The sequence below is a fragment of the Rhizophagus irregularis genome, chromosome 10 (genome assembly GCF_026210795.1).
Source record: "Rhizophagus irregularis chromosome 10, complete sequence".
NCBI lineage: Eukaryota > Fungi > Glomeromycota > Glomeromycetes > Glomerales > Glomeraceae > Rhizophagus > Rhizophagus irregularis.
This window is the reverse complement of record NC_089438.1, coordinates 2649632-2665679: the sequence shown is the minus strand read 5'-3', so window position 1 is coordinate 2665679 and position 16048 is coordinate 2649632. Positions and strand designations below refer to the sequence as shown.

General features: G+C 34.0%; 4 protein-coding genes across 4 annotated transcripts; 1 reads left to right on the top strand and 3 right to left on the bottom strand.

Annotated features, from left to right (window-relative positions):
* Positions 1–960: 960 nt before the first annotated feature.
* OCT59_002091 (uncharacterized protein) lies at positions 961–1804 on the bottom strand (the record flags this gene model as incomplete). Its single annotated transcript, XM_066144259.1, has 4 exons — positions 961–1160; positions 1219–1399; positions 1467–1542; positions 1758–1804. 4 exons carry the CDS (start codon positions 1802–1804, stop codon positions 961–963), a joined length of 504 nt encoding a protein of 167 aa, XP_065995439.1.
* A 2764-nt stretch (positions 1805–4568) lies between these two features.
* Positions 4569–5375, bottom strand: OCT59_002090 (uncharacterized protein; the record flags this gene model as incomplete). Its single annotated transcript, XM_066144258.1, has 4 exons — positions 4569–4733; positions 4810–4988; positions 5076–5228; positions 5306–5375. The coding sequence occupies 4 exons, from the start codon at positions 5373–5375 to the stop codon at positions 4569–4571; spliced, it is 567 nt and encodes a 188-aa protein (XP_065995438.1).
* Positions 5376–6184: 809 nt separating this feature from the next.
* Positions 6185–6647, top strand: OCT59_002089 (uncharacterized protein; the record flags this gene model as incomplete). Its single annotated transcript, XM_066144257.1, has 2 exons — positions 6185–6553; positions 6627–6647. 2 exons carry the CDS (start codon positions 6185–6187, stop codon positions 6645–6647), a joined length of 390 nt encoding a protein of 129 aa, XP_065995437.1.
* A 5036-nt stretch (positions 6648–11683) lies between these two features.
* Positions 11684–12600, bottom strand: OCT59_002088 (uncharacterized protein; the record flags this gene model as incomplete). The annotated part of the gene is made up of 2 exons (XM_066144256.1): positions 11684–12411; positions 12465–12600. The coding sequence occupies 2 exons, from the start codon at positions 12598–12600 to the stop codon at positions 11684–11686; spliced, it is 864 nt and encodes a 287-aa protein (XP_065995436.1).
* Positions 12601–16048: the final 3448 nt, after the last annotated feature.

Sequence of the window (16048 nt, the reverse complement as noted above, 5' to 3'; positions counted from 1 at the left end):
GTCCAATCTGGCACTCTACAAAAAAAATAACGAAAATAAATGTTAAAACGTTTCTTAAATTAAAGAAAAATAAGAAAAAAAAACCAACTTTTACCTTAAAGTCCGGTTCGTTCTAGCTGGAAATTCCTATAAAAAAAAAAGTAGTAAAATGTTTTTATAAAGTGACTTTTTTCTTTAAAAAAAACACTTACCTTCCGAAGCCAAAATAAAGCCAAAAGACCAAAGTTCGGTATCAAAGAGGCCGTGGTATCCAAAAAGCCGAAGTCCAAGTCCAGGATGCGTCCTAAGAAAAAAAAGGAACGTTAGTTACGTTTCAACTCAAAAATAAAGCCACTCCTCCCATTATACAATTCCAAAGTCCGATATCCAAGAGGCTAAGGTCAACGTGTCCCTAAAAAAAAAATTTTTTAAAAAAAAGATTTTTTTTTTTAATGGTTTATAAAAACCGCAAAAAGAAGAAAAAAAAATTCCAGTCCGAAGTTGATAGAAAGTCCGAGTCGATTTTAAATAAGGAAAAAAAAATCTACCTAAATTTAGACTTGTGTATTAAAAGTTTAAATATAGATTGTAAATCGGTAAATCTATTTTGAATTCTTTAAATAAGAAAAAAAAGCCTATAAAAAGAACCGTTAATAACAGTTCGTTGAAATAAAAATTAAAATAGAAAAAAAAAATCACCGAAATCCCATGTCCAAAATGAATTGTCTAAAAAAAAGAAAGACTTCGTTAAGAAAAAAAAAACCACAAACAAACATTCCAAAGTTTCGGTTAGCAATAATCGTCAATTTATATGAACAAATCGTTTATTACTAAATAGATGAATTTTTATTTAGATTTTAGAAGAAAAAAAGGAACAAATTTGTAATTTTCTAAATTTCGACTAAAATTGTCTCTAAGATAATAAAGTAATATAAAATTAGTAAAAAAAAACCAAATTGCGTCCAAAAAATATTGGTGGTTTTACTCAATTTTCTTATTTTTGTCTTTTTGTTGCGAATCGGCTTCCAAAATAGCTTCACGAATCATCCCAGTAGTTGAAGATTCGCCATGAGCATATTCTTCATCGGTGTTATACATAATCGAATCTTCGTTATCACCGTAAACTGGCATATTACCCACAATCGAATCTTCATTATCGCCGTAAACTGGTGTTTTACTACCTAAATTTACATCTGTTTAATAATTTGACACATGATGATAATTCTTGATAAAATTCACCTTCAATTTCTGTGTCATAAACTTGGTCAATTTGTTCTATGTAAGACCATTCAGGAGCATTCGGAGGATGGGGGTGGTCGTAAGATTGCAATTCGTCATCATAATTGCGTTCTCTTGTCAAACGAGCGATTTGTATTGTGAATGAATGAGGATCAAGGATATCTCGAAGTAGCGTTTTTAGCTAAAATAAATAATAATTAATATAAGTATAAAATTTCTATAAAAATAAAAAAAAATTGGCATCGAACCTCATCTGAATGCCAAGACAGATCGTATACGCAAATAATACGTTTATTTTGATTAACAGGATCATCATCCGATTCACTTATTTTCGGTAAATGGTACTTTCTATTTTTTAGTATTTTTAATAGTTCTTCTTTATTGTACTTTGATATTTCCGAATTATTATTTGCGTAAAGTGACTTTGCACTTTTCATCTGCCGAATCTTTTTCTGAATTGTATGTGAAATCTGTTATTGTAAACGTATATACATATATATATATATATAAAAAGCAAAAAAATCCATACTTCATTTAACCTATTGTTTGCATGTAAGACGGAGGAGGGACTCTTTCTGACGATCATTCTGCCCAAATTTTAGCAGAAGGAAAAACGTCTTTTACGAGTATTTTTATTAATAAAACCCAAATAAAAAACCTCAAAAATGGAGTCAGCATACAAATTTACAGAATATAGATATAGGTTTCTAAAAGAAACAAGAAATTTTTCTAGTGCAGACTCACGAACTATGGTAAAAGGCCAAGAAAGAGCACGAAGAGACTTTAGTCTCAGTAAAACAGAACAGAACTTCCTGGAATCAATACAGAATAACGCTGTACGCAGAAAAGAGACTATACAAGAAATAGTTTTAAAGTGTTCAGCAACGTCTTTCGACGTCTATACAGACAAAATAAAAAGACTTTCATAGGAAAATTCAAAGCTGCGAGAAGAACTGCGGAGAAAAGATACAAGAAAGGCAAGTTGGAGAAAACACAGGAACGAATAATATCACAGAAAAATGAGCAAATAAGGAAAATTTCACAAGAAGTAGAGAAAACGAGATCAGAGCTAAAAAAGGTTAAGACTAATATCAACAAAGAAACTGATCAGCTGAAGAAATCCAATAAAGGCAGATCGACATCAAATAGGAGAAAACAGGAAGAAATCTTAGAGATACCAGTTTTACCCGAAAATACCAGTAATGATCAGCAGGTCAAGGAGGCATGTGACATATTTTTCTACGATATACCAAAATATTGGAGCGAGGACGATGTAAGAACAAATCTGACAAAGATAGGAACGGTTTACAGACTGCAAATTCGAGGACAATACAAATACAAAACCGTTAAGGCAAAAATCGCTTTGAACGAAAACTTTGAAAAAATGTTCTTGGATGGACATTTCGGTATTTGTATTAGCAAAAATTTTATCAGATAGTATGACGCAAAACTAGGTTTGAAAGGACGACAAGAGCGGGATCAATGGCAGACTGTGAGAGACCTAACTAATGAGGAAATGGAATCTATAAAGAAGGGAAATACATATGATTTCACGAAAAAACTGCAACAAACCTCCAAGACGGCGTTCATCAAAATTATCAAAATCAAAAAAAATTGGAAAGTGATTGAATATTTTAAAAACCTCAAAGAAATGGAAGAAGCAGTGGAGGATTCATGCACACAAGGAGATATCAATAGAGTTTGGCTTGTAAGAAACAAGAAGACGATATATAAGACGGTGATGCAAAGACAAGGGCGACGAAAGCACAAGAGAAGATAGTCCAAGATAAGGTTATAGCTATGGAAAACAGGACGAGCTCTCCTATACGGCTGGCAAGTGAACCGAAGACACCTATCACACCACCGGAGAGAATTTATAGAGAATTAGGGAACTTCGCTTTACGAAAAGAAAGCTTTTTACATCCATCAAAAGCGGAAAAGCCACTAAGGATAAGCAAGACGCCAGACGAAAATGAAGTTGTCGAGATGATCAAAAACTGGAGAGTAGGAGAAGAGAATACTCCAGATCATAATGACACTTCAGAAAAAAAGGGCAACAACTGAAGAAAGATAACGTAGCGCCTGAAGAAGTGGTTGATATTATAAAAGATTACAGAACAACGAATAAAATCAAATATGTTCAGTATCAAGAATCAACCCACAATGGTAGTCTAGTCGACAAATTAATGGAAGTGAAAGATGTCTTCGATCAACTGTCCAACGCAATGGAATGGGAAAGAATCAATACAGAGGCCCTGCGTTTAGTGAGCAAGGAGAATAAGATTGATTCAATGGAGAAAGCTAGAGATTGGGCAATGGAGAAAAACAATTTCTTCCATTTAGGACAAAGAATTATCAGTTTAGCGGAACAAACGAAAATATTCCAGGAATATACAACCATGAACGATAATTTTAAACAAAGATTGGAGAATGAAAATCGATACCAAGACGAAAAGAAAATCGGAGAAAAGAGACCAATTCTGGAATCGCCGAGCAAATGGAGCGAGATAGAAGATGAAGAAGAAAGAAGCAAAGCTTTCAATGAAATGTATAAGGAGAAGAGGCAAAGAGAGCAATTGATTTCTTTTTCACCATCAGCAATTTACGGAATTGAAGAAGATACAGAAGAGGAAGAGATAGAGGAAAAAGAGGTTGAACCTGAAGCATCACCATCAAAGAAGAAAAGTGGAAAGAAAAAGAAAAAGAAGAATAACAAGAAGTGAAGAGAGAAGGAAGAGACTTACGAGGAGAAATGAATTATATTTTTATCGAAGTCACGTGATTCACGTAAAAAAGATTCCGATAACAAAAATTCACAACAAAAATGTATTTTATTTCAACTAGTTCAATTTAGTTTAGAATACTAACTTTTATTTTTTTGTAGGTATAAGGGGGATTTGGTGGAATGAACTGTTTGGGTGTGGGACCGTTGGGACTCATCTTTTGAAGCTGCACATGGCAGACCTGAACGTCATTACACATTTTATCTTTAATCCTACACTTTAAAATTTAGAATTCAAATAGTTAGGTTTCACAAATAGTATAGTTTGCTAGTTTTAGGCATTTTATTTTCAGGTAGTATATTTATTTTATTAATTTTCTGTAATGTTTCTTTTTGTTTTGTTCGATTACTCTGTTATAGGGTTGTCATGTGTTTAGCACGATCGGCTCTAAGTATCCTGTAATTTAGGATAAGTTACTTGACTATAAATCCTAATAAAGATGCATTACAGTTTAAAAAAAAAAAAAAAAAAATTGTTTGCATGTAAACGACGATTATCAGCGTCAAGTTGGCCTTTATTTCTGTAAATATTCCTGCTTCTTCTAGTTTTATGTAGGGACTTGAGCCATTAGGTTAGTTGTTCATATGTGGGGTGGTACTTTGGTTTTAAAGAGTTGAGTAACTCTGGTACCAATTTTCGGCAGATCTCCACATTAGCGCCGCTTGTAAAGGTTTCGTTATAATTCATATCTAACATTTTTAGTACTGTCTTTAATATCGTTTTCATTTCCGCCTAAATTATTCACAAAAAAAAAGAAAACTCAATAAATGTTGGCACAAAGCTATCTGACAAATAAAATTGTACAAACCCTTGCTTTTTTTTCATCCATTTCACTTTCATCTGAACTACTTTCGTCTTCCGAACTGCTTTCATTGTCATAGCTACGTTTAGTCAGTCGTTTTCCTTTTTTTTGTTTATGCTTTTGTTTTTTTTCAGATTTTTGACGCTTATGTGGACGAAATTCTTCATCTGACTCAAGTTCGGGATCTTTTCGGATGGCCGTTTATAAGCTTCTTGGAAGTTTGACTGACCGATATCGTTCAAGGCTTTTGTAAAGTTTGTCATTTTCAAGACCGAATTCGTTATTGATCATTAATAACGTTTGATTCTCTTCTTGTGAACTATTGAATTTTAAGGTGACTGTCTGCAATTGTTCGGTAATCTCATTCACTTGTTGGCGCAGTTGTTCGTTTTGAGCTCTTAAAATCGCATTTTCTGATTTTAAATCTAACAATCGTATAAATGTTAATGTAGGCAGTATAAAATAAGTTTAATGAATTATAATAATAAAAAAAAAAAATCACCGTCACTTGATTCTTGTTCACATGTTAAAGCAGGCTCCAGCTGGCGTGGAGCAGGAGGAGCGAGCAACATGCTGGTCGGCAGACGAATTTTTGGAATTTTAATCTTTAAACTTGAAGTAACAATGGAATTAGTTTGCCGACTTGTTGGAGTAATTGAAGAAGTTTGTTCGGTTTGACGATTTGAAGGAGTTGATGTAGTTTGACGATTTGAAGGAGTAATGGAAGAAGTTTGTTCAGTTTGACGATTTGAAGGAGTTTATCTGATTTCCCCATCAACTGAAAGAACAAATGGGCCTCTTGAACTTTGAGAGTCTGAACTTTGTCTTCGTTTGTCGGTTTGTTTTTCTTGTTTTTTCATATTTTTATTCAAAAGTTTAAATTTGTATTTTTTAAAAAAAATAAAAATTGGTGAAAATTCAAGCAGAAATGATCTCTTTTATAGACTCAAAATTGACTTTTGACACTGTGACGAACAATTGATTAAATTTACTTATTATGATCTTATTTTCCTTATTATTTAATTTATCCTAATTCTTACGAATTTCCCTTATTGTTCTTACTGTTGATTTATCTCTTAATTTTCCTTATTGTGATTATGATGATTGAATTTTTTCTTATTAGATTTATTCCCCTATAAGTCGAGATTGATTTGAAATAATGTTAAAATTGACTTTTACAGTCAATTATATCAATTTTTCATAAAATAATCACATGACAAGAAAAAGGTCAATATCAAGTGTACTCAAAGACGATTCTTGACCAATTGCTAAACCAATTAGGTTCAGCACAAGGACAAAAGTTAACTGTTTTTGTGACAAATGTGAAGGAAAATTGGTCGATCCTCGCACACAGAGAAAACATGCAAGTTCATCAAGCCAAATGTCAATTCAGAAAGATATTGAAGCTGAATCGTCTCAACAAAATACAAACGATGAGTTATATCAGTCAGCTAGGTTTAGTAGGCAACAAATTGAAGTTTCACAAGATACTGTTGATATAGAAGATATAGAAGAAGAAAATCAAGAAACCGACGATTCTGATTTCAATTATTTACCTCGGGAACGTGTATCAAGATATACTAAACTTTTAACAACTTTCACTGAACTTTTTATTAACGACTTCGAACAATCAGAAGCTACCGAATCTGATACTGGCATTGATGATAATGATGATTCGGCAAATAATGAATATTCTAAAATTTTTGAGAATTATTCATGTCCTCCATTTGAACCATCAATTAATACAGAGGTGGCAAATGATAACCGAATATTATGGATTTTAATCTGGATTATGAGATTTCGGACAAGGTTTAACCTTCCAGAAACAGGAACAGAATCATTAATAAAATTCATGAAACTGGTGTTAAGAGAAATCGGAGGTTCCAATTTTGATACATTTCCTGGCACTTTGTTTCTTGCAAAAAATGCGCTTGGTCTTAAAGACCTATTTCATAGCTTTGTGCCGTGTCAAAAGTGTCATAAATTATATAATAAACAAGAATTGGAAAATTTTAATCAAGATGAAGACCTTACTGTAACGAAATGTCAACATATTGAATTTCCAAATTCAACAAGTCGTAGATTAAAGCGGTGTCAAACTCCATTATATGACCGAATCTTATTAACAAACGAAAAACTAAGTTTGAAACCTAAATTAATATTTGTCAACAATTGAGGAAAATGTACAATCGACCAGAATTTGAAAAATCCTTTCGACACTGGGCAAATCGTCCAAATCATGATGACATTTTAACGGACATTTATGATGGGAAAGTGTGGCGAACCCTAAAAGATAATGATAATTCAAGTAATTTCTTTCGTCCCGATGTTGCCGATTCACATCTCGGATTGATGCTGAACCTTGACTGGTTTCAGCCGTTTGACAGAACGATACATAGCACTGGAGTCATATATGCTGCAATATGCAATCTTCCGAGAGACATCCAATTTAAGCAAGAAAATATGTTGATTCTTGGGCTTTTACCTGGCCCAAATGAAGTGAGTTTACATAGAATTAATCACTATTTAGCTCTGATTGTTGATGATTTAGAATCACTTTGGAGTGGTGTAACTCTAAATCGGACATACGAATGCAAAAATAGAAAGAGGATTCGTGCAGCTCTAATCCTAGTGTCATGTGACATACCTGCCGCAAGAAAAATTTGCGGTCATGTTTCGGCACTCGCCTCTTGTCATCGGTGTATGAAACACGCAAATTATGAAAACAGAAAAAATAATTTTGCAGGTATGGAGAATATGGATGACTGGTTCATTACTCAGAATTCGAACGAACATCGTCAAAACGCTCTAGGATGGAGACGTTGTAATTTGGACGCTTCACAAAATCGGTTTGCGAAACAGACTGGAGTCAGATGGTCCGAATTACTTCGTTTACCATACTTTGACCCAATTATGTTCACGATTGTGGATCCAATGCATTGTCTATTCTTAGGCATTGCAAGATGGATAGTTAAACGACTTTGGATAGAGACGGGCGTATTATCACAAGAAACTCTAAAAATAATTCAGAAAAAGATGAATGAATTCCAAATACCCTCTGATTTAGGTCGAATTCCAGGCAAAATCTATTCTGGTGAAGGTTTTGCTAATTTTACCGCAGACCAATGGCGATTGTTTTTTAATATTTACGCCACTGTAGCACTTTGGGATCATCTTTCGGTTGTAGATAGGAAGATTCTTACACATTATGTAAGAATATGCTCGATATTAGTAAGTCGAATTGTGGAAACCGCTTTCATGAATGAAGCTCACCAAAGACTAGTTGAAGTCATAAAATTAATAGAAACCCATTACGGTCGAGATATGATAACGCCAAACCTACATCTTTCTCTTCACTTATGTGAATGTGCACATGACTTCGGTCCCCTTTACACTTTCTGGTGTTTTTCATTTGAGCGTATGAACGGTATGTTAGGTGAGTTCGAATTTAATATTTTATAATTCACAATTTAAAAAGGCCGATTATAATATTTGTTATTTTTAGGTTCTTTTCTGAACAGTCATCGAAAAATTGAACCTGAAATTATGCGGCGATTAATGAACGATAATCAAATTGCTAATTTAATAAGCTCCGGGATTGAGACAAAGGGTCTCGATTTACTTAATAATACAACTGTAGTTGGTTCACTTTCGGAAACTGACGAATTTTCTTTAGATGAAATGAGAAGATATTTATTATATTCGCAAGATATCCGACAATTGCCGATTACTGGACAAGAACCATTTCCAGGCGAAATGTTAAGACCATCTACTGAAAATATTGTATTATCAGATGATATGCTTGACCGGATTGTAGAATATTACAATGCAACCTACGAAATGTACAATTTTCAAAAGCCGTTTGGAGAAGGGCCAGAAGGTTCAATAGTTATTAATGTCAAAATGAACAAATTCAGGAGATGTCAAATTGGTTCTGAAATATTCAGCTCTTTGATGTTGTCTCGACATGTAAATAGTTCGTTTATTCTGGCCAAATTTGTGACATCGGATGGCGAAGTCGATTGTTATCCTGGCCAGATATAATATTTTTTTTAAACATACAATTAATTTGCAAAATCAATCTGCCAAACATTTCCTAGCCTATGTTCGGTAGAATCAACATGTAGCTTCCAGCGATGTTTGATATTATTTTAGTAGTGACAATGAACACGAAACTTGTACCGTTGAACTATGGAGATCTGAATTTTATCATGAGAGCCGTGACTGCATTATTCCGGTACATCATATTTTAGGTTGGTTTATTCCAGTAAAATATAAAATTTCAGACCGGCGAAATGCAGTAGAATATTTAGCAATTAATCATATTAATAGAAAGTATCATATTAAATACAGTCAACTCCCTCTATAGTCACTCCCGTTATAGTCACATTCTACTATATAGTCACACCAGTTGAATGTTCAAAACACTTTATTATTAAAAACTATCCTATATAGTCACAATCTATCTATAGTCACTATCACACCTATCCTCAAAAATCTTATATTAAAAAGAACTGTTTATAATCACAGTTATATAAAGAATATATTAAATAACTTGGCATCTAATAATCGTACAAAGATGTATCATAGCTTGTTAGAATCGTCTCACTGAGATAAATCGAATGGTGGTAGTTTTATCCTTTTGCTGTGCAAACAGTCTTTTGACTTTATCTTTTATTTATATTTTGGTTTCGAAAAAATAGTCGAACAATATTACAAAAATAAGAAAATAAACTAATAAAAAATATAAAGAGTAGCTTCACGACTCATACAAGCTAAACTAAAATAAATTAAAGCAAAGAAAAACTAAATTATTACAGAATCGCATACCTCAACTTTACCCGAAGGCCAGTGTGAGTCAACTATCCAACATCCAAAAATCCAGTCCGTTACCAGAAAGAGACCCTAAGAGGTTGAACTGTTAAGCGGCGCAGAAAATCCAGGTGCGAGATCCACGATCCACCCCGAATTATAGAAGAGGATATCCAAGAAATCCAGGAATCCTGAGAAACTGTCGCCAAAGAAGAGTTGTTGATTTGTGAAGAAGTGACATGAGGAAGAGAATTTATAGATGGGCCACGTAATTTGGAAGCAGCCGAGATACCCTGCGACTCTTCCCAAGCATGGAAAAGAACATTCCGGCATAGCCAAATTCACCATATAATTTTTCACTAGCAAGCTAGTCGAATTAATCTTTAACCGAAGTTTTATGTGTAAATTCTGGCTGACATAAAATGTTGTAAAATTTTGTAATTCAATAGAGTAAATTCATCAATCGCTAAAGCGCTGTATATAAATTTCCGATACAGAATGATAAAATTTGGATTCATAAAAAGAGAGGAAGGGAAATAGGAAAGCTTAAAATAAGCATGAGAGAAGTGAAAAAGAAAGAGAGAGAGAAAAAAAAAGGAGAATAATTAAAGGAAAGTAATTAATTAATTAATTAATAAGAAACCAGTGCAATTAGCGCATTAAAAAAACAGGATGAACAAAATCAGCGGGTAAATCCCACGGTGTTTGGAAATCAAAAGGAGCAGGGTAAGGATGCGAATCAAACCAAGGTGCACAAACATCCAATAACATCAAGATATCACAAGGTTTAACACGACCAAGTTTGAAAGAAAACCGTGTATCACTATTCCAAAGATGTGAAAATGTCGAAGAGGAGGCCGATTTGGTGATGACAGATTGGATGGCATCTTGAAGATATTTCTTTGATACCGAAGAAGTGTTGTGCTTGGAAATTACTAACCAGAGAAAATTATGAGAAGGTACATAAACGGAAGCACTATTCGAGAGTATCCTTCGGACCATATCAATAATGGAACGACTAAAGCCAAGAGTTTTAAAATCTTGATAATCAATAACAGGGCAGTTCAGACCAACAAAGGGACCAGAGGTGGGTTTGTCAATAATAAAATGACTTCCAACTACAGAAGAGGGATTCAAAACCACTTTTTGGATAGAACCTGTAAATTGAGAAGACACGAACGTGACAGAAGAATGAGGTGAACGTTCTTTCAAACAGAAAGAAACATCAGGACGCGACGATACAAGATTACGTATATTCTGGACAATTGAGTAATCAGTAGTAGACATAGTCAAATAATAGGAGGTAGGAGGAATGACTATAGCAGAATCCTTAGTAGCCATCCACATAGAAGAGTTAAGAAGATCGGGGTGAACAACATGTCGTAAAAATTTGCTCCGGACTGATAAAAGGTCTTTATGGCGTGCTTGACGGGCAAGTTGTTTCTTCGTAGGGTGGGAAATGGATTTGTGAGCGGAGTATGAGATAAGAGTTCGTGCTAAAAGTGAACCACTGTCATCCTTAAGAACATGATGAAAAGCATAAGATTTGCGATAGGAAAGTCCTAAGCGTCGGCAGGTTACATCTTTATAAAAACCATCAGCGTGTCTTTTAGACACATGGTTACAAGGTAAAGTGAAAGGAGAAGAAGGAGGAGGAGGAGGAGTATGAACAAGTTTTTTGTCATGAATATGACAAGCATGACGAAATTGAGACATAACATAGGCAGCAGGAGTCTTGCAAAATGGGCAACCAAAATAAAGGCCAAGGTAAAAGCAAGATTGATGATATCGAAATTGGATAAAGGTACGAGTACATCTATTATTACGATGAGAAGATGACCAACGGGCAAGAGAGGTAACACGTTGTGTTAATAAAAGCTGGCATAATCTATTAAAATATTTACGCTGAGCACGGGAGGGAATACGGTTTTGTCAGCAAAAGAAAAAGGTTAAAAATTTTGATAAAATAAATTTCAAATTAGGAGAAGGGCGGTCAGATGTAAATTGAAATGGATCAGTAGTTGAAAGGAAAGGAGAATTGGTATAAATCAAATAACAATTATCCGAATCAGGAGTGGGGTCCAAAAGAAATAAAGTAACAGTTGCCTCGGCGAATAGAATATAAACGGTTAGAGCCAATATTTCGAGCAGGACGTATCCATCCATCCAGGATGGTACGTATTGTGAAAGTGTAAGATGAACACTGTACATTATCATGAAGGAGGGCTGAAGCAGAAGTTGCGGGTAAAATTCCCACAGGTATACTATTTAAAGAAAGGACCGGAGGAGGAACGTTATTGTCATACTCAACGGTATCCACTAAAGCTGAAATTTGGGGAGTAATGAAAGCGGAGTCTGGGAGTTTATTTTGGAAGGGACTTTTAGGTTCGGAGGGACATGATAAAGGTGAAACCAATAAACGTATTGTAGAAGGAGATAAAACCAAACGCGTAAAAGACAATTTTGTCTTAATTTTCTGTGCGCGTTTAAAGGATGCAGGGGAAATCATAGAGGATACGCGTTTACAAAGAAATTTAGGAATACGCTGTGAAGGGCGTAAATGATTGGTACGTCGTGTAGAAGGGGTACATAAATCTAAGATGATATTGGGATCAGCCTCGTGTTTAGAAGCCCAAATAGCTAATGGAAGAGGAGGTAGATCATCATTCATTAGATCATCATGTGATGGATGATCGTCAACAGGGGGGATAGCGAAATCCTTTTCTGAATCCGCAGTAGACGAAAGAAAGTCCAAACGCAAGTGTAAAAGGCGTTTTTGTTCAGAAAGAGAGTTGTCTAGTAGGCGGAGGGGCCAAAAGCGAGGTAAGCACGTGACTTGGCAGAAGAACCGTCAGGAAGAGAGTTGAAACGAGCAAAAAGAGTTTCTTGTTTAAGGGCGCACTTAGCGCAAAGGTCCTCAACTTCGCGAAGTTTAGAAAGAACTTCATCCCAACTCAAAGTTGAGAAGTCGTGAGAAAAGGCCATAGGCCAGAATAAAAATAGGAAGGATAAAAATAAAAGAAAAAATAATAAAAAATTTTGAAAAAAATTATTTTATTTTTATGTAAATATTGTCGTGAGGGCAACGGGAGAGAGTTAGTTTTTAGTTTTTTGTTTTATCAGTTTTATCCTTTTGTGACCACTGGCTGATGAGTTATTCAACAAAATGTTAAGCATCGGCATTATTATATTTCTTGATTTACGTTTACTGCGCCATTTAACATTTTGCTAAATTTCTCAGTACCTAGTGATTGTAAAAAGACGATTAATAGCTCGTTGGAATCGCCTCATCAAGACGAATCGAATGGTGGTAAGCTCATCTCTCTGTGATCAATATTGACGGAGTTACTACTTAAAAACCATTTAATATTTTTTAATTTCGGAAAATGATCTAGTGATTGGATTTCGATGTATTTTATACCATTAGATTCGTCGCATTAAGACGAATCGAATGGTAGTAAGATTGTCTCTCTAGGATCAATATTAGCAGAGTTATTACACAAAAACCATTAATATTTTTTAATTTCGGAAATTAATTTAGTGATTGGATTTCGATGTATTTTATACCATTAGAACCTTCTCATCAAGACGAATCGAATGGCGGTAAGATCGTCTCTCTAGGATCAATATTGGCAGAGTTATTACACAAAAACCATTAATATTTTTTTAATTTCGGAAATTAATCTAGTGATTGGATTTCGATGTATTTTATACCATTAGAACCGTCTCATCAAGACGAATCGAATGGCGGTAAGATCATCTCTCTACGATTAATATTGGCAGAGTTACGATACAATAAAGTTTTGAGTATAATTTTGGCTAAAATTATGTTAATTTTTGGCCGGAATTATGATATACTAATATAAGAAATTTTTTATATAGTCACATCTCTTTATAATCACCAAATATGGACTGTCCCAAATGTGTGACTATAAAGAGAGTTGACTGTAAATAATTTATAATTAACAGCATTCGTACAAAATCGGTTATACAATAAACATCATTCATACAGCATTCGTACAAAAATCGGTTATACAATAAACATTGTTCATACAGCATTCGTACAAAAATCGGTTATACAATAAACATTGTTCATATAAAAATTGTTAATAATATTTATTCAATTATTTACATTATCGATATTCTACCGATTTTTATAAATCGACTATGTCAAAATTTGGAATATAATTGACCGATTTTTAATAGCTTCCGAAATTGAGCCAAAATCTGCCAAACTTTTGCCGATTTGTCACATGACCGAAAGTTTTGATTTCGACCAGTGGTTGGCTCTCAGTAGTCGGTGCAAGATTCTGGTAGTATTCATTGAATTCATTCTGCTCTTTTTCATTTATGTCTTCATCTATGTCTTCATCTGTGTCTTCATCCATATCCCCATCTCCTTTAATATGGTAGATGCTGAATTCATTTCTATATTCATCATTAGGATATGTGAATATTCTTTGTATATTGTAATCTATAATGTTGAATGTTGTAGGTTTCTTTTTTGATAATATTTCTACTAAGTCTAATAATGCATATGCTAATTCTTTATCCTTTGAGAAGTTCTTAATGATATCTGAAAATCTTTCATATATTGCCATTGTTACGTGAAATTTTGCGCATGTGATTTCCGATATTATATGGTGATCTGATGAAATTCGGTACATTTGTGTACATGTCGATTTCCGGTGTTATGAGACGATTCACGCCGATGTATGATAATTGTTGATTTGTGTATATCGGTTAACTATATTAAAGATATTGATTTTATTTGAAAGATTTACTTATATATCGTTTTTATAGTTATTTTAATTTATTTATTTATTATTATTTATTTTCTTTATTTGTACTATTTATATGTAAACAATTTTATTGAATTTAATTAGAAGCTATTGTGGGAAAATTAGCTCAATAGTAATTAACTGTCTAAAATTATCATTTGTACTTTATTAAAAGTGGCTTATAATCGTATTGTAATCGTATTGATATATTACGAAATCAATAACTCATCAATAGACATCTATAGATTAGATTTTGCCTTGATGACAGGAAAAAGAGATGACAGCTAGATAAAATAAGATATAAATATACCTTCTGCCAACTCTTTGATAGAATAGTTACGATATAGCTATTTTTCTGTAGTTATTTGTCGCTAAATATCTTTAAAATATATTTCCCATCCCTTTCTGTCACTTTTATCGCTTTGCTGTAAAGATCCGAATTTACACCTGTTTAATAAAATCGTTATATTTGGTCAATATTACACGTTGTTTCTAACAGTCATATAACAGTTGTTGTTATAACCATTGCGTATTTCCATTTATCATATTTTATAGTGTTTACCTTGACGATTCTTAACGAACAATACCGGAAGTACCTTGGATAGGTAGTATTGAGTAAGAATTTTGTTGGTATTCGTGTAGTTATACGATATAAGTCATCCGCCATTCGTCCCTTAATTACCGTCATTATTCGGTAACAATTGGTGCCTTCTGCCAGAAACAAACAAAAACTGACCGTACGATTACCCCTGAATTGACTTGACAACAAAGGATAATCTTTCCTATTGTATGAACAATAGAAATCTCCTGAAACGCCACGATCAGTTACACTGGACATATCCTAATATTCCTCTATTTGAATTAGCAGACGATTCTTGTCGTATTTGTCATCCTGTTCTCACAATACCAGACCGATATTTTCTACGATTTTGGAACTGGTATTCACTAGAAACTCTCACATTGTCTTATTCTGCAAAAACCGTTCAATATTTTTACGAATATAGTCAAAGAACGATATTAAGGCAACAATATCTTATTCGGAAATTGATATCAAGTATTAGATACCAAAACGCCTCGTTTTCTTATGATAAATTAGCTATCAAGATATATACAGCTCGTGAAAGGTTTCAGAATTTTAACCTTGACCCTTTCGTTCATTATCAGCACGAAGACGAACCGTTAGGTTATGAACTGTCTTTTATAACACCACCAACTTCTCCGATATTACGATATCCTAGAAATCTTCTTTTTATTAACGAACCGTTATATCTAGAATACCTGTTTGAAGACGAAAATATGTCAAATCTTCAAAATAATCAAGGTCAAGGACAATCTCCTAACCGATTCAACCAAGCCCCTCAAGTCAACCAAGCAGATATTCAAGCCTTGACAGCAGCCGTGCAAGCCTTAACAGGACAAATGTTAGCTCCAAACAATCTCGGAAATGCCATGAACACACTAAACGCTATGGTAGCCACGAATAACAATGCTTTACAAAATCGGAACCATAACGTTGCGCAGGTGCCAACGTTTAGTGGCGGAAACCAAGATCCCATCACCTGGTTGAACGAATTTAATGCAACCGCGATGGCTAATAGATGGAATATCGCGCGGAAATTACAAATAGTCCCTGCTTATCTTAAAGGACCAGC